At 61.7% G+C, this 14,912-nt stretch overlaps 1 protein-coding gene across 6 annotated transcripts; it reads right to left on the bottom strand.

Moving 5' to 3' along the window:
- Positions 1-1,530: 1,530 nt before the first annotated feature.
- Positions 1,531-10,914, bottom strand: ZNF335 (zinc finger protein 335). Of its 6 annotated transcripts, XM_039699721.1 has the most exons (28): positions 10,773-10,914; positions 10,458-10,689; positions 9,829-10,102; positions 9,392-9,469; positions 8,838-9,167; positions 8,565-8,696; positions 8,324-8,482; positions 7,952-8,210; positions 7,683-7,860; positions 7,491-7,603; positions 7,296-7,314; positions 6,974-7,090; positions 6,812-6,888; positions 6,572-6,732; positions 6,219-6,448; positions 6,038-6,146; positions 5,862-5,956; positions 5,454-5,737; positions 5,202-5,340; positions 4,742-5,131; positions 4,512-4,654; positions 4,034-4,167; positions 3,538-3,641; positions 3,349-3,426; positions 3,069-3,152; positions 2,847-2,912; positions 2,591-2,672; positions 2,123-2,241 (listed from the first exon to the last, which is right to left on the bottom strand). In XM_039699721.1, the coding sequence occupies exons 2-28, from the start codon at positions 10,656-10,658 to the stop codon at positions 2,123-2,125; spliced, it is 4,155 nt and encodes a 1,384-aa protein (XP_039555655.1). In that variant the 5' UTR covers positions 10,659-10,689; positions 10,773-10,914. The 6 variants fall into 6 exon arrangements, with proteins under 6 accessions (XP_039555656.1, XP_039555654.1, XP_039555655.1 ...); XM_039699722.1 differs by lacking the exon at positions 10,773-10,914 and having other exon boundaries at positions 1,531-2,241; positions 3,538-3,638; positions 10,458-10,741; XM_039699720.1 differs by lacking the exon at positions 10,773-10,914 and having other exon boundaries at positions 1,531-2,241; positions 10,458-10,658.
- Positions 10,915-14,912: the final 3,998 nt, after the last annotated feature.

Here is a 14,912-nt window from a genome sequence, read left to right as displayed (position 1 = left end):
GGCCCATCCTGCTTGTCCTCTGGCTTGGCCAGGTCCTCACCCAAGCCCCAGCACTGCCATGCCTGCCGCTGGATTCCCAGCAGCAGAGTGACAAAGGGAAGGGTCCCGCAGCCCCATGGACAGAGGGGACCCCTGCAAGGCACTGGGGGGTTCCTGTGGTTGGCACAGCATGGCAGTGGTGGGCAGGGCAGTGGTGGGCAGCTGTGTGAGGGGCCCCGAGAGCCTGCGACCCCCTGAGCCACCTGCTCCTGCCACCACGCCTCCCCACTAAGACTGGGATTATCCCACAGGTTGTATCCGTCATTAAATACCGACTAATAACGCTCTCAGGATATTAAATATGTAACAAACCCGCTTAGCGCTGGCCAGGACGGGAAGGCGAAGGTCACTGGTGCTAATGAGCCCGGCCACATCCCCGGATCCCTGCAGGCCCTGCTGACAGCAGAACGTCCCAGGGCTCAGGGGCCAGCACCCAGAGGTCCCATGCCCCTGCACTACCCCATGGCCAGAGCCCGAGCAGCACCTGGAGCTCCCAGCAGCCAGCAGCCAGAGCTCTGGTCCCATCCATCCCACACTGGGCTGATGGTGTGCTCTGGGCAGCCGCAGGTGCGGAAGCCCCAAGCCAGCCGGGACACTGGTGCTGCTGGCTGGGACCAGCCCTGGCCATGGCCTCGTGGTGGCCCCATAACCTTGTCCCCACGGGACTCGTCCAGCCTAATCAGCGCCGTGGATCTGCTTGATTAGATAATGGGGCTGTAATCTAGGAAAGCGCCTGCAGATTGCGCGCAGCACCCTGACCCTGCACGGCACAGCTGGAGAGGGAGGGCACGGCCGGCACAGCAGGCGGACACAGCTGGAGCCGGGCGAGCCGCAGCCCGGCAGGCACAGCCACACACCAGCGCCACCGGCAAGGCGGGTGAGAAGGCAGCGGACACAGCCACGGCTGGGACAGCCACATCAGCGCGGCCACCTCGGGGAGGTGCGGGGCCACCACAGCTCACTGCCCTGCTGGTCGGGGGGTCCCACAGCGGCCCCGGTGCCACCGCCGTGCCCTGCAGGAGGGCAGGGATCACCCCACCCCCGCGGGGCTCAGGCTTCACAGAGGCTCTCACCGAGCCACGGTGGTTCCCGGCCTTTTTCCCCCTCTGTGGATAATCAGTTTAATGCAGGAGCAGAGAACTAAAACTCTGCGATTAGCTGTTATAATCGCATGTAAATAGGCCCAGACAAGCCGCTCAGGAGGGCGGTGTGTGGCTCGGGACAGAGTTACACGGGATTTAGGCTGTTTACCACTCGATTAATTTCATGACTCCAGCCCCCAGCCCACCGCTGTCCCAGCTGCCTGGCTCGCTTCTCAGGAGTCAAGGTCACTCGGGCGGGAGGCAGCTGATAGCCCAGGGCCTCTGCCAGCAGCGACTGGCCCAGCACAGTGCTGGGCTGCTGGACCCGAGGGCCTCAACTCCAGGACCATGCTGAGGCTGGGCTGTGGCATCCCTGTCCCCTGGAGCCCTAAGCAGGCACACACACAGGTCTCCATCCCTTTTTATTCATAAGCATAGTCAAAGCTTGAGAATGTCACAGCTGAACCCTCCAACAACCACCAGCGGATTAACATGAGAGTCCATTTCTCTTCAGAAGAAAAATAGAGCATCTTCTGCCTCCCTCTCCTTGGTTCCTCCAGTCCAGAGCCCTGCTGCTGCCTGGCCGCAGGCTGGAGATACCACAGGAGGGCTGGCTGCTGGCACACTAGGACCACTGGCCCCATGGCTGCAGGGAGCAGCGGCTGTGGCTGCACACACCTCATCTCTGACACTGCACCACAGTTGTGCCCAGCCCATGGCTTCCCCAGGATCCTCACGTGCTGGGCTGATCCATGGCTGCCCCCGCAGGGAAAGGGATTTCAGACCACCAAGTGCAACAGGCAAAGAGACCGTGCACACAAGGGCTGCCCCTGTGGCTGCTGAGCAGTCTCTGGGGGGAGGTCAGGACCCCAGGGCACAGGGCTGAGTGGCAGCGTGTCCCTGGCTGTGTCTGTGCCCCCACGGCCCCGGTGCGCCCCTCGCAGCCCCGGCACAATAAGGCAACTGCTGGCTGGGGCGGCTGCAGCCGGCGCAGCGCGGTGCTAGTCCGACAGCGTGATGACGTCGTAGTGGATGCCCGGCTGCAGCTGCTGCATCTGCTCCGCTGCTGCCTCGGCGGTGAACACGCCCTGCGCCTGCGCCATCGCCGCATCCGCCACCGCTGCAGGGGAGAGGTCAGTGCTGCCTCTGAGCGAGGGCAGGGGCAGCCACTGCCCGCTCAGGGCTCCCCTCCATGCTCCCCACCTGTCCCCGGGAAGGGACAAAAGGCCACCCTGCCCATGTGGGGCTCCAGCTGGGAGCACAGCTCTGCTTAACCCTGTTCCACAACTGACAGGCAGGGACCAGCAAATATCTGCCCTTGGACACCATGGCTGGCAGCAGAACAGTGATCAAGCCTGATCTTCCCAGCCCTCCCACCAAGGACTGCACAGCTTGCTGCCACCCCAACAACAGGACTGGCACCCCAGCCTGGGAGGACAGGCCCTAATGGCACAGGGCTGTGCTACTACCTGAGACAGCCGAGTGTGCTGCTGCTTCCAGCTGTGCCTGGGTGACGAGCTGCTGCTCTGGCGACACAGGCATGTACTGGATCTACAGAGGGGAAAACAGGGAATGCCTGAGGGGAGGGTTCCTCCTGGAGCTGCTCCAGCCATGGCTGCTGCACTCAGGCACCAGCCCATGAGCTCCCTCTATTTCACATATCCCTCTCCAACTGCAGCCTCAGACCCACCCTCCAGCTCCTGCCAACCATGCCTGGCTCCTTACCTGTGACTCCGGGAGGAACTGGCCATCCTGCTCATACTGGATGTGGGTGATCTGACCATCCTGTACCTGGGGACAAACAGGGAGGCTGTGCTGGGGTCTGTGGGTGTCCAGGCCTCCCAACAATGCTGTGACCCAGAGTAAGCAAGAGGGGGCCCAGCCTCACACGTGACACCCCATGAGCCCCACCCACCATGTGATGGGAGCAGATAGTCTGAAGCTCACCTGGATGTGATGTCCCTCTGGGACAACAACATACTCTTGGGGAAGCAAGTGCGGGACACCTTCCTGGGCAATAATGTACTGAACCTGCAAACATGGGAATTCAGACCCAGAAAAAGGTCACCACTCCCCACCCCCATCAGAAGAGCTGGATTTGGTCTGTTTTCTGTGCCTGTTTCTACCACCCCAGTGCCTTCAGCTCTCCCTGTGGAGCCCTGCTTTCCCCACTGCTGCCAGCTCTTCCCACTAGACAGTCTCCCATCCGTGGGCCATGTCCCCTCACCTGGTTGTCAGCAGTCACTAAGTGCTGTACTGTCTGTCCGTCAGCAGTCGTGATCTCCTGGATGTAGGCTGCTTCCTCCTGCAACGTCAGCAAGTTCCCAGTGTGGTCAGGGGGGCTGGGCCTGACCACAGCCCCACCATGAGAAGCAGCCACAGAGGACATGAGCTGAGGCCAAGGGACCCAACTCACCTGGCTGGTGACGCTCTGCTCCTGTGCAACAAGGATGTGCTCCTGCCCCAGAGCCTGCTGCAGCCGCTCGGGAGCCAGCACGGCCTGGCCAGCCTGCAGAGCTGCTGCAACACAGAGGGTGGGGATGCTGCTGGGGACACTGCCAGGGCTACCCACACCCTCGCTCCCCAGTGCCTGAAACATGCCCCAGTGAAAAGCACGAGGCAGTCTCTGGGCTCTGCTCACCCTCCATATCAGAACCTCAATTCTGCTTCCAGTGTGAGCTGCTCCCACATGTACTGATCTACCAGGACCTGTCTGCAGGGAACACAGGCCCCCCTCATTCTGCACAGTTGCCTGGGCCCAGCCCCTTGGTCTCTGTCTCCAGCAATTCCAACTGCAGGAGAATCCTCCTGGCCCTTCAGCCCCACCAGACCCACAAGCTGGGAGAATCCTGCATGGGACTCTGGATGTAGGACACCCACAGGTCAGCCCTGGTCCCAGGGACATGTCTTACTGTGTAGGGTGGCCAGGGTGTCCTCGTTGCTGTTCAGGATGATGGTCTGCTGGGCAGCAGCTGGCCCTGGCCTTTTTCCCTCTGAGCTGTGCAAACGCTGTGTGTGGAACTTGAGGTGCCCATTACGGTTGAACCTATGGAGAGGCAGAGTGAGGTGGAGTGTGCCACAGGCAGCACAGGATCCTGCGCTCTCCGCAGGACACGGGCCCCATCAGCACATCCCACAACATGGCCTGTCCCCTCTCCCAGCATCTTCCCATCAGTCCCAGGGACTGAACCCTCCTATGCAGAGGTTCCTCGGAGACAAAGTTGGGTCCACCTGCAGCAGGAACCATTCCCAAGGCCACTGTCCCCTCTAATGGGTTGATGCTGGGGAAGGTTTGGGGCAGACAGCTCTGCCAAGATTTTATCTCCTCTTGAGCCTTGCAGAGCTCTGTGGGATCCCTCAAAGCAGGATCAGCCCAGCTCCACCACTCACCTCTGCCCACAGACCTGGCAGGCGAAGGGCTTCTCATTGGTGTGGGTCAGCATGTGCCTGCGCAGGTCCTTCTTGTTCTTAGAGGCAAAGCTGCAGTGGGGGCACTTGTGTGGCCGGAGGTTGGCATGTTGAACCATGTGGCTCTGGGGCACAAGGACAAGTGCTGGGTCAGAAACCCCCGTTTCTCCAAACCCCTTGTTCCCAGGGCTGCCCTGCACCAGGAAACTTACCCGGACCTCTGGCCAGAGTGTGGCAGTGAAGGGACAGTCAGGACACTTGAAAGTGCTGGGCCCAATGTGGGCTCTCTTGTGACTCTCCATCTCCGCTCTCCCTGTGAACATGGCTGTGCAAATCTTGCATGAAAACTTCTTGGCCGTGGAAATCTTGCATGAGAGCTTCTTGGCTGTGGAAACCTTGCATGTGAGCTTCTTGGCCATGCCTTGGAGTGCAGGCCACTTGATCTTTGGGGGTGACACTTCCTGCCCCTCGGATGCTGGGGATAAAGACGAGTCCTTCTGGAACAGACTGGTGACACACTGCACCACGGGCCACTTGATGCCGTCGGGCTCTGCCTCCTGGCCCTCCGTGGGTGAGGAAAAGGCAGCATCCCCACTGAGGGGCTACGAGAGAAACACCAGTCACACCTGCTCCCACTGCTGCTGGGGATGGGGAGAAGGCTCACATCCTTACCTCCATGCTCTGGAACTGGCTCTCTGGGACACTGGATGACATGATGTAGTGATTGCTATGGTCCTTCAGTGCCTCCTCTGTCATCACAGCTCCGCTCACCACAACTGTGTGGGAGGTCTCCACAGGACTCTCCTCCTCACTGTTGGAGAGCACCGGGTCAGTGACAACCTGCCTCCTCCTCTTCCTCACCACTAAAGCCTCCCAGTTGGAGGCCAAAGTGCCTCCCCCTCCCCACTCCTCCCATAAGCTGACCTGTACAGTGTGCCAGGAGCCTGGATCTCCTCGCTGATGGGTGCGATGATGCTGTACTCTGCTGTGCCATTGAAGGGGATGGTGATCTGCTGCAGCTCCGAGCCACTCAGGCTTGCTTCCCCATAAGCCTCCTGCACAAGTGTCTGCCCAGACTCTGCCATGTGCAGCATCACCAACTTTTGCTGCTGCTCCTTAGAGTCCACCTTTGCCTCCTCCTCCTCCTGTGCCTGCAGCTCACAGGGGCCTGGTGTTTCTCCTGGGTCATCTGGCTTCACCACTGCCACCTGTACAATATAGCAGCTCAGCCAAGGGGGCAAGTCTCTGCAAGACACCCCTGCAGCAGAACAGGGCTGGGAAGCCTCCTTGTGCCAGCCCCCAGCAGGCCCAGCTCCCCTTGACTCTGCCCACCTGCAGCGAGCTGGCAGCCAGCTCCCGCTGGGTGCTCATGTTCAGCAGCAGATCCAGGGCTGTCTGCGTGGCCAGCTCTGCTGATCCAGACACATCTGGGGGGTCAGATAGAAGGGTCAGGCAGGAGCTCACCTACCTCCTTCCTCATCCCACCCCCTTCCTGAGTGCTCACTTACCTTGTTCATAGATGATGGTGGCCCCTTCCAGGGAACCTTGCGAGAGAACAGAGGGCTCTGCACCTGCAACAGCCTGGACCATGTGACAAGTGATGGGGCCAAGAGGTGCCTGCGTGAGAGAGAGTGCTGACAGCACAGTGGGCAGCGAGCACCAGGAGCTGGGACTAGGCCTGGCACTCACCGGTGAGCTGGCCTCTGGCTCAGCCGGTGCCTGCACCTGGCTGTGCTGCTGCTTCAGCTCCTCGATCTGCTGCAGGGTGAAGAAGGGGCGGCGGCGGCAGGGCGGCTCCTCGGGGTGCCTCTGAGCCCACTCCTCGAAGGAGTCGGCGTGGCGGCACTGCACGTGCAGGCGCAGGTTCTTCTTGTGCTTGGTGGTGAAGTGGCAGAACTCGCAAGCGAACGGCTTCCCTCCTGCAGGGCCCGGGAGGGGGACTCAGGCAGGAGGTCCCCAGGCACGGGAGGGAGAGCAGGCAGACTCTGACTGCCTTTGGGAGAAGGGGGGGTGCAGGGCATCGGTCAAACAGCTTCTCTCACCTGTGTGCTTGACTGCCATGTGCGAGACCAGGAAGTCCTCCCGGAAGGTGGAATACTTGCAGACGCTGCACTTGTAGGGCTTGTCATTCATGTGTGACAGCTGGTGGTTCAGCAGGACCTTCTTGTCCTCGCAGACATAGTCACAGAACTCACACTTGAACCTGCCAGGACAAAGCCACCTGTCACACCTCCTGAGGGGGACCAGGACACAGGCTCTGCCCAGGCACACTGGGCTCCTACCTGCGGTTGGCAATGGCCTGGATGTGTGTCAGCAGGTGCATCTTGAAGGTGTAACGCTTCTTAAAGGACTTCCCGCACTGTGGTGAAACAAAGTGAAGCAGAGCTCACTCCCTGCCCTTCCTCACCCGCTGCCAGCCCCTCCCCAAGCTGCTCCCCCCTCACCTTGTCACACATGTGTGGCTTCTCTGTACTGTGTGTCTTCATGTGCTGTGTAAGCCTCTTCTGCATGGGGTAGACACGGTTGCAGACAGGGCATGGGAAGGAGTTCAGCTTTGGTGGCTGGATAGAGAGCATAAAGATGAGATCACCTGGATGAGCTCACCAGTTTCTTTACCTTCTCCCCACTGGAGGACCTGGGTTGCCTTTCCTCAGGAGATCCAGAAACAATGCCCTCAACAAGGCACTGAGATTTTGTGAAGACCCAGATGTGCCTCTTCCCATGTAACAGTGTGGAGATTCAAGTCAACAGAGTATTCAAACTCACCGGATCAGCTCTCTTCTTCCTGAAAATAAATAAGAAAAGCCCCTTGTGTCAGCCACACCCCAAGCTTTCTTATACCTAGACAACAAAACTCTCTGTTTTGGAAAGGGTCAGGGGATGGGGCAGCCACGGCCACCCTCCCAGGACAGGAAGAACAGTGTCAGTGCTGCTCAGTCCCCAGGACTGTGCTGCCCTCACCTGTCCCGGCTGTGCACTGTGGAGTGCCGAATGACATCCTTCTTGTACACGCTGGTGTAATTGCACTCCTCGCACTTGTAGGGCTTGCTGCCCACGTGGTTGAACATGTGCTCCTGTAAGAGGCAGACCAGGGCCATGAGACCTGGGGCTGCCAGGCAGCCTGTGGGTTCGAGGAGGGCAGGTGAAGCTCACCTTGAGGGAGGACCAGCGCCGGGAGCGGTAGCTGCACTGCAGACACTTGAAGAGCTGCGGGTCGTTGGCCTCGTGCGAGTTGACGTGGAAGCGCAGGTCATCGTGCGTGAGGAACCGCGAGCCGCAGATCCGGCACAGGTAGGGCCGCATCAGGGGCTTGGGGGACTTGTAGTAGTACCTGCAGCAACAGGAGCGGGGCTCAGAGCTGCAGTGGCAAACGGGCTGGCCCAGCCCTGGGCACAGGCCCGAGGGCCCAGCGCACCCCTCACCTGCGCCCCATGTACTTGCGGTATTTCTTGCCCAGGAAGCGGCGGGAGGGCCGCCCGCGCCGCCGGGGGACGACGTCTGCATCCTCAGCACCGGTGTTGGAGGAAGGGTCCTTGTTCTCCGAGTCAGACTGGCTGATGCCGGGCTCTGCCAGGTTCTCACTGGTCCCATTCTCCAGGCCGGAGGAACTGGCTGCTTCTGAGCTCTGCAGCTCCTGGCTTGGTGTGCTCTGGGACGTCACCAAGGGCTCCACGTCCCCTCCTGCTCCACAGAACACAGCACAGCTCCATCACATTCTCACTGCGGCTCCAGGAGCTTGTGCACCACTCCCTGCTCCACCCCTGAACAGGGCTGCTGCCTCCCAGCTGCCTCACCTTCCTGCATGTCCTGAGACATGTTCTCCAGACGAAGCAGCTTGCGGGGTCTCCCTGGCCGTCGACGTGGCCTCTCCTCGCTGGAGGTGGCGACAGTGCAGCCATACTTGGGCAGTCGAACCCGGGGCTCATCCTCAGCTGGGTTGTAGTCACTGTCCTCTGCAGGCAAGTGCCCCAAAACATCAGAAAAGATGATGGGGAAAGACTGAGCTATGTAAGATGTGGGGAAGGCGAGTCATACCTTCAGGATCATCAATAGCACCAGCATCCATAATATCATCATCTTCTTCCTCTGGGGCCTCCTCATCCTCAGTCTTTGGAACAGCTCCCACCTTTCGTGGTCGTCCTTTCTTCAGAGCCAGAGCTGAACCCACTGCCAGAGAACAGGGAGAAAACTCTTTACCAGACCGTGCCAGAACAGGCCCTTGTGCTCCAGCTCCTCTCTTGTTTCTTCCCAGGAGAGAGCAGAGCCTGCCTGCAGTGAGATGAATTTCTGTGAGCCCCTGGCACACACCTGGCTGGAAGTGACGCTCTTTCATGTGGTTAATCAGTGTTTTCTTAGAGACACTCTTGTACTGACACATCTTGCACTTGAACTGCTGCACCACCACCACTTCCATCATCTCTTCCAGGGTCTCCAAGTCTGGCTGGTCCAGCTCCTCCCCACCATCTGCCTCTCGGGCTCGGTGTGGCTGTGCAGGCAGCTGCAGCACTTCCAGCTGCCTGGAAGGCTCTGAAGGGCCGGGCTGGTCAAGGCACGTGGAGGTAGGTCCATCACCAACAGCCTCTATGGCCAGGCTATTGGCTAGAGCAGAAGTGGCCATCTGGGACACCATGGGGGCACCTGAAACACCAAAACCCACTCAGCCAAGACCCTCCCTGCATCCAGGGCTGCACCCACACAAGGGGCACAGGGCTGAACACGAGCTCAGGAACAGGCTCCCGACAGGAGTGTGGGACAAGCACTGTGGCTGATACAGCTGGGACACCCACTGCAGGCCATGCTCCAGTGGCACAAGGCTCAGAGGCAGAGATGGCCACCACAGACAGCCCAGGGAGCTCCCTCACCATCATCAGGGCCTTGCAGAATGAGGTACTGCGTGGTCTCTGCCCTTCCATCCTCTGCGCTGGTCACGGCGATGCAGCCTGGCAGGGAGAGGAGAGCAGAGTGGTGACTGCCAGACCCAGGGGCTAGAGCCACTGGGGCTCCATGGGGCTACCCCGGCTCAGACAGAAGCCTGAAGGTGGGAGGAAGGCCTGGCTCTGGGCTGAAGGAGCAGCTGGACAGAAGGAAGGTGTCCAGCAACACGAGCTCCTCACCAAACCCTCGAGTCACTGCAGCAAGGTAAGAAGAGAAAACCCTGCTGACCAGTTGGACTCAATGATCTCAGAGGTTTTCCTAGCCTTAATAACTCCATGTCCATACTTCCCCACCTCCTGAGGCCTGGTGTAGTGGCTCCCTCCCCAGCCCACCCAGCCATGTCCACGTGGGAGCACACACTCACTCTGGATGATGTCAGGACCGATGGTGGACTCGATGATTTTGTCAATGGCAGAACCCAGGTCTGAGGAAGTGGATGCAGTGGAGTCTGACACAACTATGGCTCCATCGGTGATGACACTGGAGTGGACCAGGACCTGTGGGGACTCTGACACCATGATGGACTGGCTCACAGTGGAGACACTGGAGACCAAGGTGGATTGGGCAATAGAGGATGAGTCTGGCAGGTAAATCCTTGGAATGGCATCTGTGCTGGAACTGCTCTCTGAGACCTCTTCCTGGCAGATAAAAAGAGTCCAGAAGAGCTCAGGTGAGAGACCTTTGCCAGCCCAAGCCCGTGGGGCTGCCAGCTTATGCAAACGACCCAGAGTATCACTGCAAGATTTCCAGGAAAGGAATCAGAGCAAGTTCTTTGGTACTGACAAAAACCTGGACCTGCAGGGCTGCTCTTGCTGCCAAGGGGAGTTCTGCTCCTCAGACTGACAAGTGGACCAGAGGTATAACAGAGTATAACAGAGTATAACAAAGTATAACAGTGCAAAGCTCAGTCTGTCAGAAATATCTACAGCAACCCTCAGGAACCAGAAGGGAGGCTGCCCTCCCCGCCACCCCGTCCTTCCCAGCAGCACCTACCAAGGAGACCCCGCTGCTGTCGGAGCTCTGCCCCACGCAGGACTCATCGGCCCGGGAGAGCGGCCCGGGCCCCGCGGCCGCATCGCTGCTGTCCGCCGACACGGCCACCGAGCTCCCGACGCCCAGCCCGCTCTCGGTGGGCTCCTCCCGCGCCGCCCGCGAGCTCGCGTCGCTGCTGCTCTCCACCGCATTCTCCTCCATGCCCGCCCTGCCGGGGCCCGCTACGCTCGACCTGCGGGAGCACCGCCGCCGTCAGGGCCGCCGCCCGCCTCCCGCCGGCCGCGTCCGGCGCGGGGCTCGGTNGGGACTACTTACGGCCGCCCGGCCCCTGCCCCGCCCGCAGCGCACGCCGCGGCGGAGATGCGCTCCGCGCCCCGGCCGCCGCCTCAGGAGCCTCCCGGGGCCGCCCGCCTCCCGCGGGAGGAGAGAGGCCTCGGCGCCCCGCCGGGGACTACTTTCCCCGCGGAAGGGTCGGCGGTGGGGCGGACCTGCGTCATGGCGTCAGGAAGCGGCGCCCGGGCCCTGAGCGTCGGCGTCGCGCCGGGTTGCGCTGGTCACGTGACGGGAAGGCGGAAGTGGCGGCGGGCCGGGGCCGGAGCGGCGCTCGGTGCGGACACACCGGAGCGGGCACACCGCTCCCTGCGCTCCCGCCCGGCCCGGCAGCGCGTTCCCCTGCCGAGGTCCTTAGCTTGGCCGAGCCGTGCCGCCCCGGCGCTCCAGCTCCCGTTCCAAGGCCGCCCATCCCCGGAGCGATCCTGGCCCGGGATCTCCGCCTCGCCCTTCCTGCGGGGCCCGCGGCCTTGCCGCGTCCAGGCAGCCTCGCGCTGCTGAGCGCTTTCCCCGTCGCTCTCTGGCGGCGAACGGCGCCTCCTGCCCGCGTGTTCCTCGACGCCAAACCCGCCCCTTTCGGCGGCAGCTCTGCAGCTGAGCAGCAGCACCTCCCGAGGGGCTCTCGCTCGCCAGTTCTGCCCTCCGGCATGGCTTATCCCCAGAGCAGATGGCGACAGGCGCTCGGTTTGGCTGCACAGTCCGGGGGTGCACAGTCTGGGGGCTGCTCTGGCCTCACGCGGGGCTCCCAGGGGGCTCCCCCGGCACCTCCCGGTGCCCAGCGTTCCTGCAGGATGCGTGGGGCACTGCCGGCACCTCCCGGTGCCCAGCGTTCCTGCAGGATGAGTGGGGCACTGCCGGCACCTCCCGGTGCCCGGCGTTCCTGCAGGATGAGTGGGGCACTGCCGGCACCTCCCGGTGCCCCACGTTCCTGCAGGATGCACTCGGGCCCTGCTGCTGCCCCAGCTCCCTGCAGCGCTGCGCGTCTCGGTGCCCTTCCAGATCCCGCGGCTGAGCTCAGCTGAGCTCGGCCTGGGCTTGGCCTCAGCTCCGTGGCCGTGGCTTTAACAAGGCCTCGGGTGGCTCCCTGTCCCCACGGATAGTTTCCCATGCTGCCGTGCTCTGTTAGAACGGCTCCATCCCGGTTTTCCCTGGAAGAAGGGCACGGTGCTGTGCCTGTGCTCTGTGGGGGCTGAGCCCGGCTCGGTGCCTGTGGAAGGAGCTCTCGGGCTGAGGGGCCAGGGCTCCCCATCCCCGCCGGCGCCGGGCTCAGCCCGAGCCAGCCCGCAGTGCAGGTCGGGGTGGCAGTGCCATCGTGCCGCCGGTGCCAGCCGCTCTGACACGGTGCCAGCTGCAGGAGGACAGACAGCGAGTGTCTCATCTGGCGCAGTCTGAGCCTGGACACAGCCCGCCAGAAGCCGAGCCCATGGCTGCTGGGCTGGGTCAGCACTGGGCGGTGCTGCCTCGGTGCCCCGCTCCAGGGCGAGGCGGGCGGTGCCCGGACCCAGCCCCAGGGCCCGGGGCTGCTCCCGGGGCTCTGCGGTCCCCGGTGTCGCGCCCCAGGTGACAGATCCCGGCGGCGCTGTGTGCCCGGCAGAGGCAGCAGAGGAGCTGCGCCGCCAGCTGCTGCGTGTGCACCTTCCGGCTCTTTTTCAAGCTAATTAAATGCATCCTTGAAAGGTTTATGCCCTCATCCATCACGGGCAGACAGCAGCGGTGAGAGCCATCCCCGGGCTGGCTGTGTGAGCTCTGCAGCAGCGCTGCTGCCGCTGCCTCGGGGCTGAGTCCCCACACGTCCCGGCTGCTGCCGTCACTGTCATGTCAGAAACGCACAACGACCAAGGGCTTGAGCTTTTTTCTCCTGCTGCTGCTTTTTAAAGCAGCCCCGAGCAGCTCAGTGGGGGAGGTGGAGGTGGGGAGGATGGGAGGGAGGTGCTCCCGTGCCCGATGTCCCCTCTCCGAGTTCTGTAGCTCGCTCCGGCAGAGCCCAGCGCCGCCTGGGACCGGCTCAGTCTGGGTTTGGAACGCCCTTGTGCCCCCTCCGTGCTCCTGCTGGGGAGGGGGAGCGGAGTCAGAGGAGCCCTTGGCAAAAGCTGCCCGCCAGGTAGAGGAAGCTGGCTGGATTTGTGTCAGACCAGCAGGTTTCCTCTTTCTGCCTTCAGTCAGCTGCTGAGCCAGACAAGTGAAGGATTTTCCCAACTGGTGATGGCTGCAGGGCAGAGCAGCCTGAGCTCCGGGGGCTCAAACGAACCCTCCTGGAGCTGGCTCGGCCGATGGAAAGTTGCATCAAGCTTCCCCGTGGCCCTGCAGAGGTGCCCCATGTCCTCTGTCCCGGTGAATTGTCCCAAGCAGAGGTTTGCTGTGATGGGTAACCTGCTATTTTTAAAAATGCTGCGTGCCCCCAAGCGGGGTGAGTGGGGGATTTCCAGGGCAGGCAGAGCACGGCTCCGTCCTCAGTTCTGCAGGCACAGCTCCTTGCTGATAATTCTCTGCTGTTGTGCCTCCGAGCCTGAAATCACTTCAGAGCCAAAGAAAACACAAAGAGATCTCAGCAAGAGGCTTAAAGAGAATCCAAAAATGGCTGCAACACGTGTTGGATGTGTGTCCAAATACCTTCGCGGGGGGAGCAGCAGGTTAAAGGGCTTTTGGGAACGGGCTGCGGAGACAACGCAGCGCTTGTGCCTGGAGGACAAAGCTCAGGCTCGGGCGGAGTGTGAGGCTGGTTTTATCAGGCTGCTCGATGGGCTGCTCTGACAGGCTGTCCCAGGCCCGGGAGGGTTCCCAGCCCCGTGCTCTGCAGCCTGGATGCAGGAGAAGGAAGGGGCTCCCATGGGACACGCTCCGTCCAGGCAGGGTGGGTGACCCCTTCGGGGGCTGTCCTCGCTGGTGGCCCTGCCACGCCGGGCTGCCCCCTCCCCGGCGCAGTTTGCTCAGCTCCCACAGTGGCTCTTCCATGAGCTCATGGCCCCGGTCACTGTCCCAAAATAGGAGGTGGTTGTGCTGAGCACGGTGCCCAAGGCAGAGCCTCAGCTCCCCCCCCTGCAACCCGAACCCCGGACTTCCACTGCCGGTGATTTTGTCATCCTCGCTGTTTGTTCCTCCTTGTTTTCTTTTTTCTTTTCAAAGAAAACATTGTTGCGATGTTTGTGTAGCTGCAGGGCACGAATCCACATCAAGGCTTGTATTTATATCCCACCTGGGAAGGGCAGTTGCATCAGCACATTTTGTAAAACGTTGAGCAAAGCAGCCCCTGCTGCAGGAAATGGTTTTTCTTCACACCAGATTGCCTCACGGTTCTGTGCCTTCCCAGCAATGGAGAAGGCTCCTGGGGGATCACTCCATGCCAGGGTGGCCGTGAGAGCGGGCAGAGCTTCCTGCTGGCACTGCCTCGGCCCCTCTGCCCTGTGCCAGGGTGCTGCTCCTGTGGCGAGCAGCCTCCCCCTGTGCTGGCTGTTCCACTGGGATCCCCATTTCCCAGAGCACTGGTGGGAGTGCTGCAGGATGATGCCCGTGTTCTGTGGCCACCAAAGCTGTGGTGAAGCCATGGCCTCAGCCATGATGCCACCCTTGGGCTCAGGCAGGGCCCTCCCGGGACAGGCGGGAGCCACTCCCAGTGGAGGAGCCCATGGAAGCTGGCAGTGAGACCACTCAGAGCCTCTCACGGTCCCCTTGGCAGGAGGCAGCTCGCTGGCCCTGGAGGTGCTGCTGGTGGCTGTGCCTTGGGCGTGGAGGGGCTCTCCTGGTGTGTCCTGGTGCCTCTCGTGCCATCAGTGCCTGCCCTGACCCCAAGACAGAGTGACAGTGGCACCGAGCCATGCATTCCTTCTCTGATGTGTCTTGTCCCACACCCAGTGCCACGGGTCTTGTCCCACACAGGTCAGTGCCATGGCTGCCATTCCTGGAAGTTTTTGGGGCTATCAACAGCCTTTCCAGGATGTGCTTGGAGCTGCTGGATGCAAACAGCTGGCTCCCTCGTGCCTGCCAGAACTGCTGCTGCTACTGCTGAGTGGTTTTTTTCCCCTTCTGGAGGGATCCTGTGGCTTCCTTCCCAGACCCTGAGACCTTGGAGCCACAGTCCAAGGCCACCAGTTTCCACCCTCTCCCGTGCTGCTGATTCATCACTGCTGG

The sequence above is a fragment of the Passer montanus genome, unplaced genomic scaffold, assembly GCF_014805655.1.
Source record: "Passer montanus isolate IOZ18808 unplaced genomic scaffold, ASM1480565v1 scaffold139, whole genome shotgun sequence".
In the NCBI taxonomy this organism is placed as follows: domain Eukaryota; kingdom Metazoa; phylum Chordata; class Aves; order Passeriformes; family Passeridae; genus Passer; species Passer montanus.
This window is presented reverse-complemented; position numbering and strand designations above follow the sequence as displayed.

Coding starts and splice junctions, on each gene's coding strand:
- ZNF335 (XM_039699721.1), bottom strand. CDS start 10,658: ATGGAGGAGAATGCGGTGGAGAGCAGCAGCGACGCGAGCTCGCGGGCG. Junction 8,211..8,323: donor GTCTCAGGACATGCAGGAAG/GTGAGGCAGCTG, acceptor TCTGTGGAGCAG/GAGGGGACGTGGAGCCCTTG. Junction 3,427..3,537: donor AGCAGAGCGTCACCAGCCAG/GTGAGTTGGGTC, acceptor CTGACGTTGCAG/GAGGAAGCAGCCTACATCCA.